The sequence below is a fragment of the Copadichromis virginalis genome, linkage group LG2, assembly GCF_057382275.1.
Source record: "Copadichromis virginalis isolate Kocher_CV1m ecotype Utaka linkage group LG2, C_Virginalis_male_GT1.1, whole genome shotgun sequence".
Lineage (NCBI taxonomy): Eukaryota > Metazoa > Chordata > Actinopteri > Cichliformes > Cichlidae > Copadichromis > Copadichromis virginalis.
The window spans coordinates 26,830,625-26,858,538 of NC_140619.1; the positions used below are offsets into that span (position 1 = coordinate 26,830,625).

Here is a 27,914-nt window from a genome sequence, read left to right on the forward strand (position 1 = left end):
GGACCAAATAAAGAGACAGCTAAAGCCACGTGGCTGTGTTTACTCCCTTCAAATTTCTGGCGGGATGGTTTTAGCAATAAAAGAAGCAGACTTTCACTATCCCGCCAGTCTGCAGAGACTGTACACGACAAGAGAAGCTCTGTAGTGATAAATGTGAAGTGTTGTTTTCTGGGGGAGACAACATGGGAAATAACCACTCTTCAAACTTGAGCATTCCCTCTGGCTTGTTTGGTTTGCCCCTCTCCAGCAGAGAAAAGAAGCTGAGCTGCAGCACAGAGGGTAAGCCTTACACTTTATTTCTCTGTGTGTATCATTTCAATCTGTTAAATCTTAGTTAAAAAAACAAAACAAAAACAAAAAACATCTGTGGCTGCTCCCTTAGCCATGAGTAGGGGCGTTTTCAGGATTTTTGGAATGGGGTGTCACAGGGGAGATCAAGAGCACAGCAGAGGTACTGCAAAGGAATTTGATGTAGAAACTGGCTTAAAAAGACATGACTTACAGACTCATCTATGGCTCTGGTTCTTGTTACAGAACCAGGACAAAGTGGTTATTATGTGACAATGTGATGATTATTATTAGTACTGCCAAAGTGTGGGCCAGTGCCCCCTGGTGGGTTGTGAGGGTACTGCAGGTGGGCAACACTGACCTAAATTTACTGAACCATAATGAAGTTTGTGTCCCAGTGGAAGGTGGGTCACACGTTGGCCTTATCTGTTTGTGTATGACTGGATAGCATTAAAAATTTGCATTCAAAAACCTGTTGTTTTATATGTATATTCAACAAAAATTTCAAGGAAATGTATCACTTTCTCTTGAATTTTGATTAGAGTTTTTAGGTGGGCCTAAAAACTAGTACTCCTTATGTTGAATGACTTTTCATAATCTTATTCATGATATAACTGGATCGTTATTATTGCTGTTATTATATAATTGTTGTAGCTTTAGCTATAATAATACAATTACTTTACAAAATAATAGGCAACTAAAATGTTAAACTAAACAATATTGAGTACAATGAGTAAAAACTGCATCTGAAATATAATGGAGTAAAAGCAGAAAGCAGAATAACATGGAACTACTTAGTTAAAGTAGAAGAATATTCAACCTGAATAAATGCACTCAGTTACATCCCTACTAGCCCTATCCATGTGCTCATCTAATGGTGTTTAATTGTAAGATATAATAGCAGTACTTTAGATATAAGTAGTGCTTTAGTTCATATATCATATCTTTAGTGGGGGGCACCAGTTATGGGTTAGGTGGCACTGGTCCTCCCCACGCCTCTCTTTTGGACACGCCTCTGTTCACCAGCATGTTTTGATTTGGCAGGTCTTTAGACCACATGACCTTCCTGACACAACCATTTGTGTCTCCTACTGGGATCGTACTAGGAATGTTTCATGTGTTAGGTGAATGTATAAGCCACCGTACAATGGAGCCTTAATGAATGCAGGGTTATTCATAGCACCACACGCAATTGTCCCACAATAATATGAATTCCAGTCATGTTTTCTGGCTCTTTTTCATATACTTTTAACATTAAACTTTGTACTTTCACATAAAACAAAAAAACAACACATTTTGTAGTTGAAACCCTTCTCCAGTGTCTTCACGTTTTCCCCACACCCTAATCAAACTAAACTTCTGTATTTGCTTTTTCAGACAGACAGGAAATGCCTGTTGCTCATATTGTTGCTATATTGAGGTCCATGTGGGCTGAGAGAGGTTAAAAGAGGCCACTTCATAGTTTCCCCAACACCCCCGAGGGGCTGATGAGAAACACACAAAAAAGCTTGTGAGAACAGACAAGGAAGTGACTGGTGGAGAACTAATGTAATCTCGAAGCAAGGAAAATATACAAACTGACTGTGTTTTCAAATTTTTGGTCCCACTATTGTTTCTTTCTTTTTCCTGTATTTATTTATGCCTCTATACATCTACACAGTTTTTTTATTTATTTTATTTTCAATAGACATTGGCATCTTTTTTCTCTTTAATCACGTACATATAAACATTCTGTACTTGCTATGATCGCAGAGGAATGCGTTTTAGAAATGCGCATATGCGCCGCTAGGTGGTGCCATTGTATCATATTGATATCGCTCTATGGAGGGACCCTATTAGAGGGATCAGCACTTCAGGATTGAACTGGCAAGTCGAAGTATGACTTCATTGGACTTTTGTGGACAAGCTGAACTACATCTTTCATCGGAGTCTTTCCCTGGATTAAGTCGCAGCACTGGACAGAAACACTTGTTTCTATTTAAGCATCCATTGTTCATTCTGTGAAGCAGCTGCATGCTTATTCTGCAATGAAGTGCTTCAGGCAACAAATGTGACTGTCTAGTGACCGCTCATTGGGTTTTTCCTATATTTAAAAGCTTCACAGAACAAGAGGGTTTCTCTTTATAGGACTAATGGTACTTTTAAAGCATTTAAATCAGCAGAAGACCTGATAGCATCTGCCAGGCTGGTGTTTCAAATTACAATGAGGCGGAGGAGAGAAGTGGTTGTAGAAAAAAAAGAGCAGAATTTGATTTGTTGTCTTCAGATCTCATGCATGTTTAGGTTGCATGCTGTATGTGTTACAGATTGCCTGCATTTTATATGAATATCAAAATAAGAATGTCCTTTGTGTGAACTTGTTCATTTCCCTCATTCATAACAAAGCTCTTGGGTGGCAAAGAGGGATTCAGTTAAACATTAAGCAGCGCTGACTTTATTTATGACCACTCGGCTGTGCGTGCGCCTGTGACAGAGAGAGGCAAAAGAAGAAAGAATATGAAAGACATTATCATTTCGGCAGTAATATTCGGTGCATATATATCACCTATTAATCATCTTCATTGATGGGAAGTCACGCTGTAAGCAGTCACCATACATTTTTATTACTGATTTCAATTTTATAAATAGGTCCAGTCAGTTGGTTAGAGCTAATCCGTTTGCGGCTGTTCAGAGCAGTTCCCGGCTCTCATGCTGTGTGGTCTGTTTTCTGTTAAAACACTGGCAACAAACCCCAGATCTCCCTTATCGCAGCCTCAGCTTCCTCCTCCAAAGGTCAAATTCAATTATCTTTCCACTTTATTTTGCTCCTTGTCTTGTCTCTTCACTTCCAAACAGGGGAGAAGGTTTGACTACCTTCTGAACCGTGTGCTGGGATGGCTCCATAAATCTTGGGGTGAAAGCCTAATTTCAAGTACTGCGTTAAAGGGCCTACACTGTAGAAGGGGTTCGCATTTATACTTGCACGCTTATGAGTCAAGGTGTTGGCAAAACGTAAAAAATGATTGAGTCTAAACTTGGATTGTGAGAGCTGCAGAAAGGAGAAAAACATCATAGATCTGCTTTTTTTGCAAAGCGCTACACAACAATGCACCAACATGGATGCATACCTCGTCGAGGCGGAGTCCAAGCAGACTTAAAAAAAAGTATAATAAGGATTGCTTGTCCTTGATGTCCACAGCTGTCTGCCCACCAGCACGCTATAATTCTGCCTTTCACCCTGAAGTATGCATTTGTTGTTGGTGCATTGTGGTGTAATGTCTCATGGATGAGTCTTGGCAGTCACAAAAACATCAACAGGACTTGAGCCTCACTTTCACACTGTGATGATGGACTCTATGTCTCTCTATGACCTAAGTGTAACACTGCATAATACGTGGAAGTGCCTGAAAATGCTATCATACAGACAAAAGGATTTTGTTGTGCAACTTGTAGGCTAGCCTTGGAAAAGGGCTGGTACTGTGGATCTCTGTCTTATCAATAAAACATAGAGAAAAGCAGAAGAAGCTGCACTCTAATTGATAACAGACACACAGTAATTATGTCTCTTGTTGTTGCTAATCCCCTGGGATATTAGATATACTTTAGGAAAGGAAGTTCTCATATTTACAAGCTCCAAAAATAGCCCTGTCATCCAGCACTCTCAGTATATCAGTGTCCTGTCTGAAGCAGGGGCCCTGCAGAAGTTTCCCACACGTGTCACATGAACGATGTCATGACGAGAGAGCGAGGGAGAGAAAAAGAGGGTCATGGAGTAGGAAAGGAAAGAGGGGTTGCTTTAAGGAGAGATAAGAAAAATAACAAGTCCAAAAAAGCCCACCAAATGATGCTAGAAGGGGAGGGGGGTTACGATAAAGGGTGTGGCTGGTGATTGACCCATTGGCTGCAGAGAGAGAACAGGAAAAGGGGAACAGATGGGCGGAAGCACTCAGCAGTGTAGAAGTGTTATAGGGGAACAGAGTGTCTGTGAAATTGACTCGGTTTTCCTGCTTCAAATAAAAGTTTACGCATTGGGGTTTTCTGGCACCCACAACTTCGTCTTTCCTCTCCTGGATAAAATAAGAACAAATTCCAGAGCTGCAGTCTTTACCTGTTACTGGGCCCTGTTGTTTACCTGAAAATTTTAACTGCATACTGTACATTGTAACATCTCACAAGGTCCTGGACATGATATCCTCTTACAGAGTTCCCGCTGGTGTGTGCCTTTCCACGGCAGTTGTCTTTGATGTCCGACATGCAGTTTGTCTTTGGAGTTGGGCTTGCGGATAGCAGCTTGTGTCCAGTTCAGCACATTCCAGCTTTGCTAGATTTTTATGACAGTTGAATTAACAGCTACATTTGAATGTCAGATGCTGGCCACCTTTATATGATTTAGAGAAAAGAAAATCGAAAATATTTTGTACAGGGGAAAAAAAATCAACATGTTAGTCATGAAATCTACAAAAACACAAGATATGAGTAGCTAAATTGTATATATCAAGATTTCATCAGTTTCTCCAAATATTTTTGTTCAAAACCATGAGTTTACTTTGAATAAATCAAAGCGGTCCTTTGCTTTCACTCTGAAGTTTAGAAAGTTCATCATTCATCTGTCTTATTTTGCGATTAGAAACAAACAAAAAAGTAATTCTCACAAAAAAAATAATCATTCTTGCACTTCTATGTGAGAAAGGTGTTTATTTTGGCATTGAAGTCTGATTGGGTCAACCAAAACAAGATGATCTGAATCGCAGGAAAACTTTGGCTGCCTATTTGTCTTAGCGTCATGTTTGAACTACAGTCACAGTTTTGCAAATCTGTCGTTTATTTTTCTTCTGCTTTGTCTGGAGAGACAGTGATAAGATGCAGATACCCGGCTAGCCAGTATAATTTTCTGTCTTCATATTTCCTGAAAAATTCTCTCTGTTTGTAGAGTATCAAATATATAGTTGTAAGAGAAACCTCTGTATAAACACCTGAATCACATAACAAGAGGGGTGCCATGATTTTTGTGTCATTTGCTGACTGATTTGATCATTTTTTATGGACTCACCATCACTGATCTGTTATGCTGTGCATCTCACTCGTTGATCTTGAAGTTATATCTCAAGCAGCAGGAAAGAAAACAGCCTAAATGTGCTCAGTGAAGTGCATCCGTCCCAAACAGCATGGTCGCTAGCAGAAGAGTCAGTACGCACACCTTAGCTTCAAGCTGCACCATGGGAACTAGGGATGGATGAAAGCTGTTTCCCTGGAGACCTGGACAATACGGGACCTGCTCTGTAATTAGCTACACCCACCCGAGTCAGCAGCGAGGCAGGGAGCATGCCTCAGCTCAAGATGTTTCTCTGACTACATGTTGCTGCTTTGTTTTAAAATAGTGGGGGGGAAAAAACATGCAATGAGGCAATAGGGTAAAAGACAAGTACATAGCAGCAGGAAAGGAAGCAAAATGGGCAGCTAAGATTACAGGTAAAATATATAAAAATGTACTAAAATTGTTACTTTTATTGAAAGCAGAATGATGTGATTCTCCGTTGGACTTTAAACAAAGACTTGTCATGGACTGTATATAGACGTTAAACACAGCAACTGCAATGTGACCAAATGGTTGCAATGTCGTAGTTTGAAGACTTTATCATGAGTCATTTGAAGACTGTCAATATTTTGTTGTTATAGAGCCAAATGTGACCATATTTGGACAGGAATGTGGACTTCTAAGTTATTTGCTCTTTAATGCTAGCAAAAGTATTAGCCTGATAGCATTAGCCTCACATAGACAAAGAGATGTGCTAGATAAGTAACATACAAGTAAAATGAAAATAAAATTGGACTCTCTGTTCATCTTATCAGATGATTCCTTTAAATCATGCTTTGGTCTTGTAACTGTAAGCATGTTTATTTATACTTTATGGAGATTGACTCAGTTTTGGAGTAAGCCTCAAGTGGCAATTTCAGGAACTGCAATTTTTGGCACTGGTTTCCAGTTTTCCTCACCAGAGGTCTCTGCTTGATGCTGCCATCCGCTAAACATTTTAATGATATTAAATTTGCTAATTAAACTTTACCGTTAAAGTAAAGATGTGCTAGTTGGCATGATATGTGTTATAAGACAAACTCGAGCCTCTTCATTTAAGGGTCAGTGAGCAGAGCTGCGGGCCTTCAAACTGGCCTAGATACCAAAAAGAACAGCACGTTATTACTGAACCTCTGGTGCTGCTAGTGGCTTGAATTTCTTTTATGACAGTTGACACAAGTGACTCATGCACCCAGAACTAGGGAAGGAGAGGCCTGACTTATGTGCCCCCTGGAGTTTCATTTATATGTCCTTCATGGTGCACAGTCCAGTGGAGAACAAAAACTGCTTTGTGTTAGAGCCTCTGTTTTAGTTTGCTCAGATGTTTTTGATCGGGGGATAATTTTTTTTGGGAAGTGGTTAGAATACACAAACTGTGGTGAAATCACAAAAATAATAGGCATCTATCATCAGCCATAAGGTGAACCCAGAGGGAGTTTTACTATTTTGATAACATTTAAAGCTCAGGCGCCGATAAATTAGGCATTGACCGGAGCAACAAAGTAGCTTCTACGACTTTTGACATGTGCAGAACACTGTATTTTTTCTGCCTTGTATGGGAAATTTTCAGCAGAACAGTCCTGCGTATCACTCCTAACCCCCAAGAGAGGGCCAGAGAAGGGGCAATTAGTAGAAAAACAGGAAAGCTAGAGTTACAGGGAGGTTACCCTACATGCAGCTTATGTCTGTCATACTGTCTCTGGCTACAAACTGCAGAGCAATGGAAAGAGATGAGTGCTGAATGGAAATATGCATTTATGTAATGCAGTAGCTGTCTGCTCCTCCATATGCCCCTCTCCTTTTGGACTGTGAGACAAATCAGGTGGACCTTAATGGTCAAAGAAACGCAATTCCAGTAAGCTGAGATGCAGTGCCAAATGTCAATAAAAAAAGAATGCAGTGATTTCCAAGGGAAAAAAAACATAAGCCCACTTTTAAAATTCACAATAAAACACTTATAAAATGTTTAAACTTAGAACAGTTACTATTTTAAGAAAACAACAAGGTCATTTTCTATTCATGGCAGCAATATGTCTCAAACAAGTTGGGAGAGGGCCATGTTTACAACTGTATAGGATCTCCTCTTCTTTTAATAACTGTCTGTCATCTGGGAAGTGAGGAGATCAGCTGCTCGACTTTTGTGAGAGGAATGTTGTCCCATTCTTGTCTAACATAGGATTCTAGCTGCTCGCTGCTCCTGGGTCTTGTTGGTCGTATTTTTTGTTTCATGATGGGTCAAATGTTTTCAGCTGGTGAAAGGTCTGGACTGTTGGCAGGCCACTTCAGTACCCGGACTCTTCTACTACAAAGCCATGCTGTTGGAATAGGGGCAGTGTGAGGTTTGGCATTGTCTTGCTGAAATATGTAAGGACTTCCCTGAAAAAGATGGAAGCATATGTTGCTCTATGACTTGTACTTGTGCCTTTCAGCATTGATGGTGCCTTTCCAGATGTGCCAGCTGCCAATTCCATAGGCACTGATTTCCCTTTATAGCAGAGATACAGGCGTTTGAACTGAGCACTGATAACAACAATTTCAAATTCGAGTCTTCTAACCACGGATCGGTTTTCCAGTTTGCCTCAGTCCATTTTAACTTCGTTTACGTACGGCTTCGTATGTATTTCTTTGCATTGCCTGGAAAACTGGGTTCACAGGCAGTGACTTCCATGACGGAGTGCTTTCATCGCTCTTTTCAATGCAGTGCCATCTGAGGTCCCGAAGATCACGGGCACCCAGTACCGATTTTCAGTCTTGTCCATTCCGCACAGAGATTTCTCCAGATTTTCTGAATCTTTTGAAGATATTTGACAATACACGATGAAATATTCTTTGCAATTTTATGTTCTGGGACATTATTCTGAAACCGTTGGACATTTTGTTCTTTGCAAATTGGTGAACATCTGCACATCTGCCTCACTAACACTCTTTTTTTATACCTAATTGTGTCACTGACCTGTTGCCAATTAACCTAATTAGTTGTAAAAATGTTCTCCAGCTGTTTGTTTTTAGTACCACTTACTTTTACAGCCTTTCGTTGCCTTGTCCCAAGTTTTCTGAGACGTGTTGCTGGCATCAGATTCTACCAGACATGAAATTTTTCTTATTTTTCTTAAAATGAAATAGCATAGCAGTTTATTAATCCCACCGGGGGTAAATTGTTTTGTTGCAGGCATAAAAATGTAAACACAAAAGATAGAAAATGCAGACTCATAAGTCCAACTAAGGCACTCAAAGCATAGTTTTAGATTAGATATTCCAAAGTTAAAGAATACAATGTACAACAGTATAAACAAGATAATGTAAGTGAAAATAGTCCAGCCACAGTTTGGACGTAGCTTCTGGTGAATGTCCTCCTGTGGCTGTCCAGCGTGAGATGTTCCAGTATCAACAGTAACCTCTACCAGAGAGTCAGACTTCACAGCCACAACGTTACTGGCCTTGCAGATCAGTTTATTGAGTCTGTTGATATGCACTACTGTCAATCTGCTGCCCCAGCGCACCAAAGCACATAGGATGGCACTGGACACCACAAGAAATCCTGAGCAGATGGCAAAGGACCTCAGTCGTCTCAGAAAGTAGAGGCAGCTTTGGCCTTTCTTGTAGAGACTCCATGGATGGATATAGGGGTCACTGGTGCTCTGGTCGTCCTCATGTCCACAACCTTAGCCCCTTCATCTTTTTATCAGTTTTAACATTTGATATCTTTTCTATTTTCTGTTATGAATAAATTGAGAGTTTATGAGGTTTGCAGATCATTGCATTCTGTTTTTATTTGCGTCTTACCCAGTATCCCACCATTTTCAGGATTGGGTTTGACGGCTGCTGGCTGTTGTTCCTGTGTCTTTTGTTTTGTTTTTGACTTCATAGAAACTTTTTTTCTCGAACTGAGAGCTTAGCCAGGTTTGTTGCTGAACCTGGGCTTAGATCTCATGTACACTGTGACCGACATGGTAATAATAGCAAAAGTATTTTGTGTCATAACCTCAGGGTCTGCCCTCGGTCATCGAGCCCTTTGTGGTCAAGGTTACTGGGGGAGCGGTTTGCAAACAAATGAAAGGAAATATCCAGCTCTAACTGTAACACACAAGCCTGTATGTCTCCTATAAAGTCCACATTATTCTGTCATGTCATTTAAAGCTTACCAGCACACTTCAATGCTTCACAAACTGAACGCTCCACTTTTCAGGAACATTAACTTTAATAAAATGCTGCTCCGGCTTTAGCGAGACATTATATTATGTGATGAACACATGAAAGGGAAACTACATAAAGGCATGGATTAAAATGGCAAAATGGTTGTAGCTGAAAAGTCCCTAAACTTGGCTGCTCAGCAGTTTAGTTCCCCTCAAACCACTTGAGTTTCTCTAATGAGATTGTGAATTCTTTTCCGCTGAATAGTTGAGAGTGAATCAATTTAGAGGTTCGAATTTGGGACCCGGAAGGCAAATTCTGACAAGCCTTAAATTGCTTGGGAGGTAGTTTGCTTTTGAATGGTGTCATAAACTCTAATGATGTTAAGAGGCTTAATTGGAATTTTCTTAAATATAGCTTTGTTGTTTAATACAGACCACAAGAATTCACTGCCTCACTTTTGTAGCCCTCACAGGATTAATGTGAATATGGCACGGGACTTTACACAACTGCGGTGCAGCAGTGGAAGGCTGCGGGTTGACAACATCTACCCGGCCTTTCAAAATATGATCCCTTAAAAATATATTTACACTGCGGTGAGACCGGGTTGGTTATAAACGCACATATTTACACAGACCTCTGTTTATTGGGGCATTATTTACTTTTAATCTTCACGAGATCCCCTTTTATTTTTCACCGTTCTTCAATGATGATTAAAAATATATGGCTTTAGTGCTCGACAAAAACATCTCTTTCTGGAGCATGCCTGACAGACTGTGTGGAGTGAGCCTGTGGCTGTTTGTGTGGAGTCATGTTAAAGATGACAAAGACCTTGACCCGGGCATCAATAAGCCTTCCTATTCCTCTTTAGACTGGAGACCAGTCTGAGATCCGATGAGCCCTCTGACAACTGTAGTTTTCCACTACATCAAATAAGCTACAGTCTAGTAGATTAAAAGATGAATGCATAAGGAACACATTAAGATTATATGTCTACGCAACACAGTGTGTGTGCTTTTGAAGACTTCTCCAACTTATACCGTAATGGAAATTTTTTGTAAGGGTATGAATTTCGCATTAGGCAATACCTTAATTCGACCACCGTCTTGAGCCACACCTGAATCTGAAGACAGTGTGCGAGAGGCTAGAAGACGTTCTCGGCCAAGAGTATTTCCTGCATCTCCTCTGGTGGTGCATCCGCTCCTCATCCCAGAGAACATCGAGACAATAGAACAGATGGAGGAAGAAGACTGTCTGTGCATCTGGTTAAATGCATTGAAAGGACATTTTTAGCAAGCCTCCCACTGACAGTGAGGCCTGAAACAACATGGAGGAGCCATGACACAGCTTCATGTTTCACTACCAGAAATTAAAATTTAGTAAGATGTAGCAAATTTTTGTGCATCTAAAATGCTGAATAACATCAGATTTTGTTTTTCTCTCAGTGCCGCCTTGCTTCTGCTTCCATTGTCAGAGTAGCAGAGGTCATTTAAAGCTAGGGCCTGACATGTTACATAATGTCATGATTTAGACTCCCTCAATGGAAATTGAATCAGGAAATCCCCCCCATACCACAGTTACTATGTCCTTTACCATTATTAACATTACTGTGTCATCCACTCTTCGCTTCCAGCTGTGTATTTCAGCCATGTGTAGCCCACCTTTCAAGATTTGCATTCCTTTAACTGTCATCTTTCACCCCTTTCTTCATATATATGTATAATTAGGTTTTAGTTTTTTTAAATTATGTATAGATAACATCATTTTTAAAAAGCTCAGATTGTCAAACGACTGCATTACACTGCATCATCTTCTCAATTTACACCACTCGTCAGTGATTCACTACCAGTGGTGTTTTTAATTTACTGAAATGTGAAATTGCAAAAGTGAAACCAAGCATTTTGTCTTCTTGAAACTACCACAGCATTCAGTCCTATGATCTGAGGATTTTGCAAATTAAAACAGTCTGTGAGGGCACCAAGCACATGGCAAGAACTCCTCCTAAAATGGCTCCAATTAAAGGCAAATGCTGCACAGTTGCTTTGATTTATAAAACAAAACAAAAAACTGTATCTTTCTTTTTTTTTTAAACGTTGAGTGTTTCATCATCTACGTGAGAGGCTTTTTACTGACACAATGGCCTTGGCAATAGTTGAACTCTTACTGCGTTTTTTGAAAAGCAGGTGCTTGACTCCAGTGGCCCGTTAAGAGTCGACCTAATGAAAAGACAGGAGGACACATTGGAAACAGATGTGAATGCACCGTAGTAGAAAACAGTGCACAAAAACAAAAAAGGTGACCAGAAAAACATTGTTGTATGAATGCGGCTTATTGTGCTGGCCCATGTGTGTTTGATGGAGATGGTTGTGTTCACATTGAAGGTGGGTATGACTCACTTCATCCATTAGATCAGTGGCTGGGGTTTGGACAGCAGCCCTCCCCCTGATACTGAGACCACCACACACAAACCTTCCCAAACAGCCATCTGCTCAGCATTTCTACACATGCCTTTGAATCTTTAAAGAGATTTAAAATACTGCAAACGTAACACTTTGCTGTCCAAGGACCAGTCACTGCGCTGCTCTGCATGGCAGCAGTCGCGCTGCCGCGGGCCAAGTTTCCTTGAGCAAACGAGGCATGTCTGCCCTCCTCCTCTGGAAACAACTTGATTCGCTGTAGGAGCCATTGATATCACTGCATTACACATGCTTAATATCCCAAAGGGGGACCGTATGCATTATTATGTATTTTAGAGCACACCGTTGCTCTAAAGATGCAGCTTTTCCTCTGGACTGTATGTCGCTTCAGCTGGCTTTGCTGGTGTTTTCCGCTCTGGATTAATCCACGTTCGCACCTCGCACTCACTAATCACACCAAAATCTCAAAAGCTTGCCAGTGTACATGGCTCCTTAGTGCCACAGGAAAGTGTAAATTGAAAGTCAGAGCTTAAAATAAATTTGATGTGAAACAGCACATCACCTCCCCCCAGTTAAAGCACTTCTGTTTGATGGGCCAAATTGTGGTTTATGCCAGGTGTGCGTGATTAAGGTTAGACAGTGGTCTTTGAGTTAATAGGGAAATGAACAACAGTCTTACGTGTTAATATCTGATGTTCGGTTAATGCCACCTCAGTTCCTTCTTTGCCCCATGTTATAATTATTACACCCCTTAGAGGACTTTGTCACTTATAGTTAAACCAAACCATTTCCAAATGCAATAGTGCTGTTTTGTCAAATTCTAACACTGTTACCAAGGAGAATGTGATTTATGCCCCTTTTGGGACCACAGTTTTTTCACTACATTGATTTGGTTTAGATTATATTTTTTAGCTCTTTAACAAAAATATGTTGCTTCATTGATTTTAGAAGCCACATCTTTTTTTTTTTAGAATTAGGAGAAGGTCATAGTTTAGTTAGAGTGTAACTGGTACACTAAAAACTACACTGTGGGAATACACAGTGTGTTTACTCGTATGCAAAATCAAGTAATATGTATATCGCTAAATACAAATACACCACTCGGGCATAAAATTATGACATCCCGCCTGATATGGTCCTGGTCTCACTTTTGATTTACCGCCCTGACCCATTGAGACATGAACTCCACTAGACTCCTGAAGGTGTGCTGGGGTATCTGTCACCAACATGTTAGCAATAGATCCTGCAAGTCCTGCAACTTGCGAGGTTGGGCCTCCGTTGATTGGACTTGTTTGTCATCCTAGAGAGATGAAGGATTGGATTGAGATCTGGGGAATTTGGAGAACAATTCAGCACCTCAAACTCATCCCTGTGCTTTTCGAACCTTTGCTGAACCATTTCTGCTGAAAGAGGCCACAGCCATCCATGAAAGGGTGTACATGGTCTGAAACAATGATTAGGTACATAGTATATAAGTGTAGCAGCACGAGGTGGGAATAAAGTAAATACTCTTCACAGTTTAAAAGACAACGCCACCCTGGGAATTTCACCCAGAAGAATACTGGAAGTAATACTGATCACCAAGAAGGCACTTAGGTTTGTTATACTCAGCACAGAGACGAGGTTCGATGATAAAAACAGTTTGACAATTTATTAATAAGCAGCATGCATATGGCCGCTGTCCACGCTGACTTCCACTTTAAAAGGCTGGCAGCAGCAGGAAAAGAAACCTCGCGACAGGAACAGACAGTAAAAGCAAAGCAGCAGCACTTCAGTTAGCTTAGCGTTCTGTAAAACTAAGGCCCACACTTCCTGCAAAGCATAGTAAGTATTTACTATAAAAGAACAATAAAAGGCAGAGATCGTAACAAAACTGAGTAAACAGCGTCACGAATCATGAGCAGAGTGGCTCATAGGAGGCTTCTACAGCTACGACCTAAAAACAATACCTGTTTACCACCAAGTAAGGTAATGTACGCACTACAATGACAAAACACCTTCCAGCCGCGATGGAGGCTTCAGAAGGGTAACCCGCAAATGATCTCTGCAACACCAAGGGAAGTCAGGTGACCAAAAAGGAGATCACAGGTAAGCGATCCAGGAACGCTCAAATGGCCGCTATTTATAGTAGCGCCCCCCTAATGCGTCAGGCCGAAAGTGGGTTGAACCGAGAAATAACATTCATCCTGCCACATGACATAAGTAACATCCACATGGATGGCAGGACCCAAGGCATCACACTGCCTCTGCTGGCTTGTCTTCTTCCCATAATGCATCCTGGTGCCAGGTGTTCCCCAGGTAAGTACAAACACCCATCCATCCACATGATGTAAAAGAAACAGTCATCCATCAGACCAGGCCACCTTCGATTGCTCCACGGCATGCATCATAATTGGACGGAGATCAGCATGGGAACCCTGACTGGTCTGCAGCTAACTAATTTACATCCTTATATTATGCCTCATTGGTGTATATGACATTGAGAAGGGGCATGTGACAAGTTAAAACAGTGACCTGATGGCTCTGTTATACTCTGGGAAGCAGTTTGCTGATATGCTTTGGGTCCATTTCTCAGTTATTCAGTGGCTAATTATCCAGTGCCAGTGGTCTCTTTGAGGATGACAATGCTTCCATTAAAAGGACACGAGGAGTCGCTGCATGACTTAATGAGCATTAAAGTTATGTAAATTATCTCTTATGGCCTTCAAAATTACCAGATGTCAACCCAAAATTGGACACCTGTGGCAGATTTTAGACTGATGTGTCAGATGACGTTCTCATCCAAACACCAAATGAGGAAATATCTTTTGCAAGAGCGGTGTTTAATCCCTCCAGTTGAGAGTCGGTGCCAAGGCTCATTGAAGTTATCCTGGCAGGATGTGGTGGCTCAGCACCTACTAAGACACTTTGTTGTTTTTTCCCTGTAATTTATCATCCATTTGTATTAGGGCCCTGTGTGGAAAGATTGATGATGTCATTTTTTTAGGAAGGCAGTTTCTAGAAAGTGTATTTCCCCAAGTATCGCACAGTGGATATTTGTGCAGATGCCCCACTGTTTCTGCAATGATTGTGCAAAAAACGATCCTAAAAAGTACAGTTCTTTTTCTTTGGAGCAAAGTGAGCCTAGTAATCATGATGGTTTCATTAACACCCTGTAGTCTGCACTCACACAGTACATCAAGCATCAGGGGGAAGTAGCAGCACTTGTTCCTGCAGCTCTGTTGTGTTTACAGTTAAACTTGATTGCAGAACTCATTGCAGCCTCATATTCACTTCCTTTGTTAATCCCTTTGCAGTAGCAACTCTTTTTTTGGAGGCAAGGGTGAGGGCAGGGGGAATTTCACTTCTGCTTCGCTTCACCCCCTACACCATTCACCAAGGCGCTTATAAGGAGCCACCATATCCTGCTAAAACAAACAGCATTGAGGAGCAAGAAACAAACGCTTTTGTCTTTGAGTTATATTTAGTTACAGTCTGCCTTCACCCAAACACCATCTCACACAAGGCTTGCTTGCCCTCAGATTGAGTTAGATCAAATATGACCATGTTGTCATCTACCAGAAACCAGCGGCACTTCTCCCCCCCATCCCTTTGCAAATTGGCGGGTTGACTGTGCTGACAGTCAACCCGCACACACGAACCACCTAATTCTGCCATGCTTTCCAATTAGTCACTGCCATGATGGTGACGTCTAGGACGTATCATTTGCGAGCATAAATATTCATGCATTTCCATTTCTTCAAGAACAGATTCTGTTCATGATATTTGTCACACTGCTGCTGCTGCTGCTGCTGCACCTCGGGCTTCTGTAATGCTCATGCTTTCCTATAGCTCCCCCTTCACTGATGTTCTGATTCCTACAAGCCCTGCAGGCCATGGCTCCTCAGAGAGCAGTGCAGTCCAGAAGACAGGAAACAGCTTGAGAGAAGCACAGCAGTCAAGGCTGTGGGAGGACAGAGGATAGGGTGGGGAAAAAGGGGATTTCCTCATACAATGCTTGGACTTTTATCAAAAGTGTGGAATCCTTATCTGCCGTGCACTCTATGAGTGAGTGATAAAATCTGGGTCGCTCCCCTTGCCATTGGTGTGTATATTGCTTTAGGGTTCTGTGATTTACAGTTTTGCTATCTATCAATCTATCTGTTAACTTTATGTAGATTAATTCACCCCCACCCCCTGCCACTACTACCGCCACATCCGTTAAACAGCCATGATGGAGTCATTTTATTGTTGCCAAACTTTCCAGCATGCAGTTATTATATGCAAATATCTCAACAGACTCTCCTTTTGCATCTCTATCAAACATACTGTTTGTCTTAAAGGCTACACGCCCACGGGGCTTCATTATAGCGGTGATTAAATCACGATTAATTATTAAGAGGCTCTGAGATGTTTTTGAAGAGGTGGGGGTGGGGGTGGGGGGTGTCTATGCTCGCTGTGTCTTTAAAGTCGTGCAGAGGGGAGCCCGTACTAAAGAAAGGAGGGGGCTGCTGTGCGCCAGTTGGAGGTATCTGCCTGTCGCAGCGCTTGCTGTTGACATTAAGAAGAGCGTGTCGGTGGTCCAGCGGGGAGGTACAGAGCGATCGGAAGGCACTGATACTAAAGACTGAAGCAGGTCCAGGCAAATATTCAGCAGACCCGTGATACATGGATGGACAGAGAAGCACTGCAATCGGGATTAAGTTGTCAGCCGGCGCGAGAAATTTCTGGATATAATGGGAAATTCAACACCTAAACCTTTGATAGGTGAGGCTCATTACTGATTTATCATTAACGAGGCTGGTAATGTTTACACAAGATAGGGTGTCTGTGCGGAACGGTTTGATACCCAGTGATACACATGGCTTGTCCTACTTGTGTTCGCTCTGCGTACAGACGCGCTTCCCATCACGGGGGCGCAGAGCGTGATTCTCAGGGAGCGAGTCCAAGCGAGCGCTCCAGCAGCAGCAGCAGTCGCGTTTCTCCTCATAATCACTTTGAAAGCATCATTTACGAGGTTTATACAAAGGGATGTGGCCTCAAAATTTTGAGAGCATTAGCATCGAAAATAGTCAGAAAAGTGACTATTTAAGCTAATGCTGGGTATCTGATGCTTGGGCATTAATAAACTGTAGCTACATAAATAATATGGCAGTTATTTAGCTCATAAATAACTACAGAACATACAGTGAGGAAGTGGGTAACCTGCCCTCAGTTATATTTCTGTTTGCAAATTAGTTGAACATACAACACTTACATTAAATTGATTTAAATTTTAAGCATTTTATTTATTTATTTTCATTTTTTTAGTGTCATCATTGCTATGATAAACAAGGATTTAGCTTTCCCCCCCCCCCTTTTTACTTCCCGCTTCCTTTTTTTTCTCTTTATGTGTGGCACTAACAGCAAATATCTGGCTGTTTATTTGCCTTAGATTCTGGTATGATTACAGACTAAAATCACCAAGGGCACGCACTACAAGGACACATCAAGAAGCAAAACAAGAAAAATCACCACAAACAGTAACTGAACAAATATGAAACTAGGCCACATTCTTAATATATGCAACTATATTTGCTGCTGATCGCTTCCAGTATCTCCGAGTATCAGAGGTGTTTTATGTAAAGTACAGTCTCAAGTGATTGCCAGTGATTTGCATGTGGGTTGATTGTCAGCCCCTAGTTTTTGAATAAAGCTGCTGTAATGAGCTCTCAGAATGCCTCCTTCTGAGCCACTTTATGGTGACACCTAGAGCACATTACTTGATAATCAGTTCCACATATCACTTTGATTTAATGTCTGTCACCCTCTCACGCCCCCAACAGACCCACTCACTGGCTAAACGATGTGGTTGCTGCCAGAGCAGCTGAAGTGGGGTTTGGCCTGAGAATGTTTAGTCATAGAAAAACAGGAGCAGCCTGGATCCTATTAATGTTTTAATCAAATATCTGCATTTATGCAATCCATATCACAGAGTATATCTTCTCATCGCACAGAGTTATTTTGTTGGCTTTAGAGGTGATTACCAGGAAATTCCCTTAAAATCCACATTGTCTTGCTCACTGAATCATTTACAATGTGATGAACACATACGTCTGAGACATATGAGTGACTAAAGAGCCTGATCATCTCGTGGCCAAAGATAACTCTGATGAATGCACATAATCAAATTTACTATCAAAAAGCTCTCTTTGGCACGGCAGTTTGTCTTGTGAAGTCTTATGATTGCATTTATTTGCGCTTTTTTCTATTCATCAAGAGCAAGACAACGTTCCCATGCCCCAACTCTTCTCCAAAGCCAACTGATTCGTGTACGGTAGCAGATACTGAATATGCTGTATGCAAGGAATTTGTCTGACGGCAATAACCTCCACCACCACATTAGCTGAACTACAAAAAAAAACAATTTCAGATCAGCTGCCTGGACTTTGTTCACTGTAAAATGGCTCCAGCTCAGATTAGATTGCACAGATTTCTGATTTTGAATCTTAATTTAAGCTTCTTTCCAGAAAGCTGCAGATGACTTAGAAATGAGTGACAGATTGAAGGAATAACCAGTGGACAGAATCAGTCAGAACAGGAAAGTGGATGGCATTTTTTAATGCGCTGGTCCAAAAGGTCCTATAGCTGTTCTCTTGGGTTTATTTCTGGCAGCTATGAAGGCCATAGAATACCTCGCAGTGACCCATTGTGCCTGTCTTCTAGAGGGACTGATGACCATTTTTAAAATATATTCCCCCACATGGTGTCGTGATTAGGACAGTGGACTGCGTTATTTAACATCCTGGTCCAAAAGGTCTTACAGCTGCTCAGTTGGGTTGAAATCTGGCGACTATGAAGGCCATAGAATACCATGCACTGATCCAATGGCTCAAACACTGATCCAATGGCTCAAAGCTATGACCTCATTCTCACACTAGCAAAGTAGTTTTGGTGTGGATTGTTTCAGATGGTAGGAATGAACAACTAGAGTGAATGCTCAGCAGAGGATTCGCTTGTTAAAAGATGTTTCAAAGATGACTCTGCCAAATGGTGGCAGGTTTACTAAATGGCATACGGACATTTTGAAAGATCACTGGGTACTTATTTTTCAGAAATAAGTACCCAGTGATCTCTGTGGCGCCAATGTAATGTGTATTCATGAGAGAAACCAGCTAGGGCTAACACAGACCTTGCTGTGAGCTGTCCCTTGCTGCATGACCTGTTGTGCTATGCCTTTCATCTAATAATGGCAAACAAGTGTCTATATCAGGCTTGGTCCTTTAACTGCAGACTCCCACTATGTCACTCTGTCAGCAAGGCAGATGAGCTGAAGGCCTATAGGCTAAGCCCCAACATAGTCTGGCCAACTCCATTTGACCAAAGTATATTTTACTCTTTCAAAAGCTAAATTCCTAGAGTGGAAAGGGAAGGGGCACCAGCACATCATTTGAGATGTTACAGATGTTCTTGCTGCTGCTTCATAGTTTAGAATATAATCAGTGATAATGTCTAATTTAGGAAATGTACTGTGGAACATTTCACTGAGTTATTGTCTTTTTCGCTGTGAATTTTAAACAAATGTAATCACTCTGCGGCCCCGGTGGAGTGTAGAAACCCAGCATCCCTTTGAAAATTGAATCTGAGCCAATCTATACCTTAAACAATAGTCTAAAGCTTTAATGCCATTTAATAGTTAACCCAAGCCCCCCCACCCCAGCTCTCTCTTGAGATACTTTATGGTTTGTCCTGTTTGATCCCTGAACATTGTTAATTTGTTTTGCTCATAAAGAAATTCCTTTCCCCAGAAGGGCATTGACTCCTATGAAGATGAGATCAAAGATTAAGCTTTTTTTATTTGGGTATTTCTATACTGACTAGGCACTGTGTGATTCATCCACCACTTCTGAAGATAACTGTGGAAGAATCAAATGCGTTATTCAGGGATTTTAGGCCACGGATGTGTGTACCTCATAAATAGGAGGAAATGTTAAAATGATTATTATTATTCTCTCTCTCTCTCTCTCTCTCTCTCTCTCTCTCTCTCTCTCTCTCTCTCTCTACATACATACATACATATATGTATATATATATATGTATATATATATATATATATATATATATATATATATATATATATATATAGATATAGATATAGATATAGATATATATATATAGATATGTGTGTGTGTGTTTATGTTACTTTTAGCCAAGCCCACTACTTTTTATGTTTCCCGGTGTTGCGTGGACATGGTTTTGACTAAATTTACAGTATTTCATTTTGAGATATAAATACCCCTTACGGATGTGGTGAGATGACTGATTTGGGACAGTTTGCCTTTTTATACTGTAAATATGGACTACATGCTAAAAGAAACTCCTTGTTGGGAAGAGCAGAGTTTTAAAAAACTTATTATGGGGAATAAAGTATGCAACTTTGGGCTTACCTCTGACCTCTAAACCAGCTATATACATATAATTAGCAGGCTCTTTATTGCCTTTTTTCTCTATTGTACCTCTTTTCTCTACTAGTAGATACAACTCTGCAACCCCGCCCGGTGGCTACTCGGCAGTACTACACCCTGCCTAACAATGGGGCAGCTGTTGAGAGAAGAACGTCTGCTCCCCCAGTCAGTATCAACATGGAGTCACCTCGCTTTCACCCACATGCTAAAGGCAAGAACATCAGGCTGGATGGGCAGCTTCGGCGTGCCACCCGTAAGAACAGTTTCTGCAACGGCATCACTTTCAGCCATCGGCCTGTGCACCTTTATGAAAAGGTTTGTTTACTTTCCTTAATTAGTTTTGAGACTTTTTAAGGAGGTATTCATTTAAAGAATCAAAGTAAAAGGTTATTTCACTGTGTCATTCAGGTGCGTCTTCGCTTGACTGGTGTGCACACTGGATGGAGTGGAGCTTTACGTTTTGGTTTTACTAGCTTGGATCCCAGTGAATTAGCTGCTGCTGATATCCCCAAGTATGCTTGCCCAGACCTGGTGACTCGGCCCGGTTACTGGGCCAAGGCTCTGCCCGAGAGACTGGCCCTGAAGGACAACATTTTGGCTTTCTGGGCTGATCGCCATGGAAGAGTTTTCTATAGCATCAACGAAGGCGAGCCCATCCTCTTTCACTGTGGACTCAGCATCGGCTGTCCACTGTGGGCCATCATAGATATCTACGGCATCACTCAGGAGGTCACACTGCTTGGTAAGCATCTTCTTATGTTGTTGTATTCTCACCCTAATCAAATGCTTATGTTTTCTGTTGGGACTGCAGCTGAGTGAGGCGAGCCGCGAACTTTTTGGAAAAGGATGAAAATAACTTTACTCAGCTTCATCAGTCAGCTAGAACGCTTTAACTGCAGTGACATATTTTTATGGTTTTAACACATTCACAGCAAATTCAAGCAGCTTCTTGGGAGTTCTACAAAGCCCTGCAGCACCACAGGATGAGTTTGTAGGAGTAGTCAGTTTGTAGTGAGTTGTCGGTTCAGCCTGAGCACTTCAAACCACTCTTCTTCTCCTCCTTTCAAACTTTCTTACTATCAGTTTCCTGCACTTTATTACATTCTCCCTTGACTCTGCCATCATTCCCATCACCCTTTCCCCTGCGCTTCCCTCTCATATGTACTGGGTGTGTTTATCTTCAGTCTGACAGGAGCTCTGGCCTTGTTTGGTCAAGTCGGCAGATCCCAGGAGCTTTGGTAAGGGGCCAGTGTGCTCAACTGTTCCTGCATCACTAGAAATAGTAATAAAGGAATGCATCATAAGTCAAAGGAGGACTACTAGCGGCAGACTTGTTTATATCAGTCTCTAAAACAGACAATTTCAGCTGTGCTGTGGATTCTCTGCATGGACTGCGGCCGTTTAGAGAGCACACAATGGCAAAGAAAGGAAATGAAATAGGGAGGCAAATAAAATATTGAATGACACACGAGCTCAGGACCAACAGAGCTTATTTGTTCTGAGAGGGAAGGTTTATTTAACAGCACAACAAACATCATAACAAGAGCGGCGTATGAAGGGCTCTAAGCACAGATGCTTAGTCTAGCTCTCTTTGGAGTGTCCGTCAAGAGGATTTATCAGAAAGGATGTCAGCAAACTGTTGTTGCTTACTGTGTGAAAGTCATGTTTGATTTCTTATTTCAAAGCTGCTTGCTGTCAGCAACGGTAAGAATAAGCATTAAATACCAACACGGATAGACAGAAGTGCTTTTGCAGAAATGTCATAGATGCCAACATGTCTTTTTTTCTCTGTCTTTTTTTAACACAATGCTCAAGGCGAGAATTGCTTTGCACTGCTAAAAAATACAGGAAATCCTCAAAAACCTTAATGTACTACTTTTCATAGTTGTTTATTAATGAGCAATGTGTCTGAAACAGGTCCATTTATTTGTTATTATTTTTTGTTTGTTCTCTTTATAGCTAAAAAATACCAATTATAGCATGATTTCGAAATCTTAAATCTAATTATTTTCTGTTGTTTTATTTTGAAGCATTTATTGCTTGAAAGAAAACAACTGAAAAAGTCAAACTTGTATTAAGGGCCTTGTTACCATTGTTTTCCTATAAGAATTCCCACAGTATGTGATAATCAGATCAATTATTGGGTGCTTACCTCACCAAAAAAAAAAAAAAAACAACAACTAAAAAAGCACATTGCAAAGACATCAAAGAGTCTGCAGCAACACAAATAGGATCCCAGGGCTTACTGCTTTCATGTCATAGTTTTACTATGAAAAGGCATTCCTAGAACAAAGAGAAAAGGAACACCAAGAAAGGAAGTGACCTGAGCTTATCTGGGAAGAATCATGTAATTCTATGTCCAAGTCACGTACTTGCTTTTCCATATTTTCCACCACAGACAGCACGTTTGCTGAGAGTGTGGGATCCAGCTGCCTGAGTGCGGCCCGTCTGAGTGCCTATCTCCCCCAGAGTAGCCACGACTCAGCCAATTACAGCAACAATCAGTTGGAAAACAACCAGGCGGCTGCTGCCAAGATGGCCAACCTCCAGCTCAATAACTACACTCAGCTCATCCCCTGCTGCTCCTCCACCTCTTCCTCCTCCACATCATCCTCATCTGCTTCCACTGGATTCATTGTCCCAAGGGTGGTCCGGGGTCTCTCTTCTCCTCTGGACAATGATTTGCACTTTCACCTCATCCGTGGCTCTGATGTAATACTCTCTGCAGACCGTTCAGCTGCTTGCATTCATTTTCTGGACAGCAGTCGGACTCTGGTGTTCACTGACAGGCCCTTTCACGTGGGTGAGACTTTGTACGTGGAGGTTGGCCACCTGGGCCTGCCATACTTTGGGGCGTTGTCATTTGGTTTAACATCCTGCGACCCAGCTAATCTACATGCTGGGGACCTTCCAGCAGACCCTGAAGTTCTTCTGGACCGCAAAGAGTATTGGGTGGTGCACCGGGTCTTCCCGATGCCTTGCTCTGGAGACGTGCTCAGCTTCAGTCTGCTGCCCAGTGGAGAGGTGCACCACGGGGTGAACGGAGTGGGACGTGGCAGGCTGATCTGTGTGGACTCCTCTCAGGTCCTGTGGGCCTTTTTCACCCTGCATGGGGCTGTTAACAGACTCAGGATACTTGGTACGTGTATTTAAAGCAGCACACAATCAATATCAAGAATCAAACCCCGATATTTATTATTCCTTTTTCACTGTAATTCCCAATGTCCTTGAATTTTATTAAGGTAATTAGTCCAATTAGATCAGAAGGAAAACCAGAAAGAAAAACAAAAAGTACTAAATAAAAAAGTTACAGGTCTTAGGTAATATCACTGCATTACATAAAACAGATTGCAGTGTTTCGTAATGTGCCTCAATTGATGTCACTTGAGTCAGTGTCATTCAAGGCTAAGGACTACTAGCATGCAGATGAAATAAATATCTAAGGGTAAGGAGTTTGAAAGAAGTTGCCAGACCTCTGTAGCTTACTCCTCATCTCTTTGAGGCTGCCAGTTTCAGACTACATTACCATAGACTGTAGGGACTTGCCCACCACAACTTTACCAGTTTGTTTGCCAGCATGCATTTGCAGCCCTGACTTGAGCAGTACCCAGGGTTAGACGAAATACATTATTTTAAGTTAGAAGTTATCAGCTAATATTAGCAAGCTTGGTGAGCAAGGTATACGTCTATGGTATCCATATGTCTATGGATCTTAACAACAGTCACCTTAAGGCACTATTGTAAGGTAAAGACCCTACAATATTAGAGGCAGAATTCTAATAATCAGTCGGCTGTTGGCAACAGTGGGAAGGAAAAAACTCTCTTTTGACAGGAAGAACCAAGCTTAGGCAGTGGCAGCTATCTGCCATGCCTCGTTGGGGTTGAGTTGAAAAAAAAAAAGACAGCATAGGGAGACAGGACTAAAAACACACTTTGGAGAGAGAAGACAAGATTTAATGACATACAGCACTGGTGTATAAACACATGGGAAGTGGAGGAGAATAGCTCCAACATCCTGAGCTTATAGCAGCATAACTAAGGGATGATTCAGAGTCACCTGATTCAGCCCAAACTCAAAGCTTTATTATAAACGAAAGCTTTAAGCCTAATCTTAAAACTGCCTGTTGCCTGAGTCCAAATTAGGAGCTGGTACCACAGGACAGGGGCCTGATAGCTGAAAATACTTTTAGAAGCTCTAGGAACCATAAATAAGCCTTCCCTCTGAGAATGAACTGGTCTATTAGGGTATCATGAGGTCTTCAACATATGATGAGGCCTGATTTTTAAAAGTTTTGTATGTAAGGGGATGAGTTTTAACTTCAGTTCTCAGTTTAGCAAGCGAAGAGAAACCAATATTGGAGAAATATGATCTCTCTTATAATGAAATATAACAATTCAGCCTTGAAGTAATGAGTGCAAGAATTAGGTTTTTCAGCATCACTCTAAGAGACGGTGTTTCTAATTTTAGAGATATTGTGCATTTGAATGAAAGCAGTCATTTTATTTGTTTAATGCGCACGCAGAAGGACAAAGATGGACTTAATTTTGTCTGAATCTAGGAGAAGAAAATTACATGACATCCAGCCCTTTACGTATTTAAAATGCGCCTGTTGATTAACTAATTTCTTTGATTCGTCATCTGACGTCACACATAAATAAAACCAGGTATCGTCCATTAAGCAAAGAAAATATATACCATATATTCTAATAATATTGCCTCAAGGAAGCACTCATAACATAAAAAGTAGTGGTCCCAGCACACAACCCTGTGGAACTCCATAATTACCTTTGAAGTCTTGTTCACATGCACAAATAACTCCACAGCTGGGCATATTGTCAGTGAGGAATTTGCATTAAAACTGTGTCACAAAACATCAACAGCAACTCCAAAAAATGGTTAAGGCCTCCATTTACAAGTGCAGTGTAGCAGATAGCCACCTGCTAAGCTTGTCAGTTTTATATTAGCTGCTACTAGCAAAAGACACATCTATTGTAATCAAAGACAAGAAGACTCTTTGGTACACTCTAGCTTTGAATTACTTTACCTAAGAATTTTTGGTCTGATTCTTTTATAAACTTGTTTACATTGTGTTTAAAAAAACTGCATTAAAGAGAAGGCACAAAAATAACTGAGATATCATGTGATCAAAATTCCTCTTGTTCAGTCATGACTGAGAAGTTGCCTGTTGTTTTCCCACTCAGTAAATAGGTTACGCCTTTAGCCTGGGCATGTGTCATTTCCCGTGTTTTGTTTTTTTGTAAGCGTATTCATTTGGCCTGAGTGGATTTCCAGCTAATCCCCCAACAGCATGCCCTTACTTGTTTCACTGATTCTCAATGTTTAAAGTTTAAAAAGGAAACAACTTTTAAAGTCACATGTCTCTTGAAACAAGCAGACTAATGAACAAATCCATGCAGAGAGGGAAGTGAATCTAAGTCTATAGTTCCTGCCCTATAATCTCCAAACAAAATGAGTGTGGGAGAGTAAAAAAAAACAAACTATGTGATACCTTCTTCTGTGCACAGTGATACTGTCTGTGGCATGCAGTTCTGTATATGTGGAGACAAGCTTATGTAATGTACAGAACAAGAGTGACATCAATCTTCATATTCATCTCTTTGACACAAAACAAATGAGCATATTTCCGTAAAATGTTTTGCTTTAGTACTAAAATAATGAAAGTCTATTCTACCCCCTACAATTCATTTTTTCCCAGGCTGAAGGAATTTGAAGGCATTTGAATAGTTTACGTCTATGTGAGCTTGTTCAGCCTTGAGCTGTGACCTCTCTTTCCTAGTCTCATTTTTAACGGTTTCTGATCCCCCGATTTTCTCCTAAAAGAAAAAGTAAAATCAGTCCACAAAGGACACGTGCATATCTAATCTGACTGGTTAGACATGGTCAGAATAAATCCCAAATCTCTAGTGTTACTGTCAAACATTTCAAGGGCACATTGCCCCAGAACATACCAGCTACACAGCTCACCTTTAAAAGCCACTACATTATATGGAGTTTGTTCATGTGTATTTATATTTGCGACACAGGAACATTGCAGTCCAGTCCTCCTTCTACATCCCCCACCACTTCACAGAGCAGCAGCCCAGATGACAGTGACTCAGACCTGGCATTCAGTGTCAACAGATCCTCCTCTGCCTCTGAATCCTCTCTGGGTAAGTTGCCAAATGTTGACAACATACCCAAGGCTACAATGTATATAGAAACCCTCTCAAGATCACTGTAATAAGGGTTTGTGTGGGTTCTTGTATTATGTATGACCAACAATCAGTTGATTAAGCCCCAGTAAACTCTGCTGCTGTATTAAGCATTGATAATTTAGCAAATATTTTGGTCTCAGATTAAGACTGGCTCATAAATTAAAAAGGCATGTAAAAGTAGACATAAAACTAACTCATTCACAAATGAATAAAAGTAGTAGTAGTGCTGATCTGAACCTGGAATTTTCTTCCTATAACAACATGACCTAAAGGTATCTGTCTGCATGCACCCATGTCTGCTCTTTTTTAAAATACCCACATATGTTTTCTTGCTTTTTTCTCCAGTGACTGCTCCCAGCTCGCCTCTCAGTCCTCCCACCTCTCCGGCTCTCACTGCCTCAGAACTGCCCTCTGCAGGAAAAAACGGAGAATGCACCGTTTGCTTTGACCAAGAGGTCGACACAGTAATCTACACCTGCGGACATATGTGCCTGTGCAACGACTGCGGGCTCAAGTTGAAAAGACAGATTAATGCCTGCTGTCCGATATGCCGGAGGCCTATCAAAGATGTTATCAAAACATATCGGCCGTGATGGCTCAAAAGTTCAAACAGGTGAGGTGACTTCCGCTGTGGGATACCACCTGTTGCTCCTTCTCAGGCTTTGCTGTACACGTGTACATGGATCTTGATCTCAACTGGAGATTAGCCACACTAGGACATAACTGTGCCTATCAGATTTTATATCTTGAGACAGACTGAACTGTGTTGAGGCTCATTTTTAATACACAGTATCCATACATGAGCACCTGGGTTCTGGCTATGAAAGAAGAGATGAAACCCGTGCTCCCGTTTTGTATTTCCCATGTGATGTCACATCTATTCGTTGAGCAGAAAAAGCCACTCCTGAATTTCTCGTTTGTCATCGTCATCGTCCTAGAATTATGTGTGCTTTAGCAGAATATGCGGACCATCGTCTATGACTTCTAGTGCCTTAGATTTTTGTCACATAATGTGTCCAAGTAATTATACTAACAATCCTAGCCATATTTCCAATGTACAGTACTAAAAGTTTGTGGTGGGAAAGGGCACAGAATTTATGCAATAAAAGTTGTAGTAGTAGGTAGAAAGAAGGTTCTAGTATATATGAGTGTGTTGGATTTGAATGTTTGAAAAGTGTAATAGAAAGGACCCGGCTTTGCACAACGTGAGATTAATAAAATGATTTAAGTGTGTTTAAGTGTGTCGCCTTTCTTATTAACACTTATACAGAACTTTAAAAAGCACCCATCATCTGATGAGGTTGTGTAATCAGAGTTCAGTTTGTAGAAATGTAGTTTTGTATAGCATTACATTATACTTTTTATTGTTTAATATTGCAGAAACGT

At 41.1% G+C, this 27,914-nt stretch overlaps 1 protein-coding gene across 3 annotated transcripts; it reads left to right on the forward strand.

The window, feature by feature from the left end:
- Positions 1–128: 128 nt before the first annotated feature.
- On the forward strand, positions 129–27,761 carry neurl1b (neuralized E3 ubiquitin protein ligase 1B). 3 transcript variants are annotated; one of them, XM_085476220.1, is made up of 6 exons: positions 129–279; positions 20,380–20,627; positions 20,721–21,054; positions 22,711–23,451; positions 26,358–26,483; positions 26,874–27,761. In XM_085476220.1, the coding sequence occupies exons 1-6, from the start codon at positions 183–185 to the stop codon at positions 27,119–27,121; spliced, it is 1,794 nt and encodes a 597-aa protein (XP_085332346.1). In that variant the 5' UTR covers positions 129–182; the 3' UTR covers positions 27,122–27,761. The 3 variants fall into 3 exon arrangements, with proteins under 3 accessions (XP_085332346.1, XP_085332354.1, XP_085332366.1); XM_085476228.1 differs by lacking the exon at positions 129–279 and adding an exon at positions 16,372–16,635; XM_085476240.1 differs by lacking the exon at positions 129–279 and adding an exon at positions 16,372–16,635 and having other exon boundaries at positions 20,383–20,627.
- The last annotated feature ends 153 nt before the right edge of the window (positions 27,762–27,914 follow it).

Excerpts from the sequence above, each read along its gene's own strand:
- neurl1b (XM_085476220.1), top strand. The coding sequence starts at position 183 with ATGGGAAATAACCACTCTTCAAACTTGAGCATTCCCTCTGGCTTGTTT. Across the intron at positions 23,452-26,357 it reads TAACAGACTCAGGATACTTG|GAACATTGCAGTCCAGTCCT; the intron begins GTACGTGTATTT and ends TTTGCGACACAG. Across the intron at positions 26,484-26,873 it reads TGCCTCTGAATCCTCTCTGG|TGACTGCTCCCAGCTCGCCT; the intron begins GTAAGTTGCCAA and ends TTTTTTCTCCAG.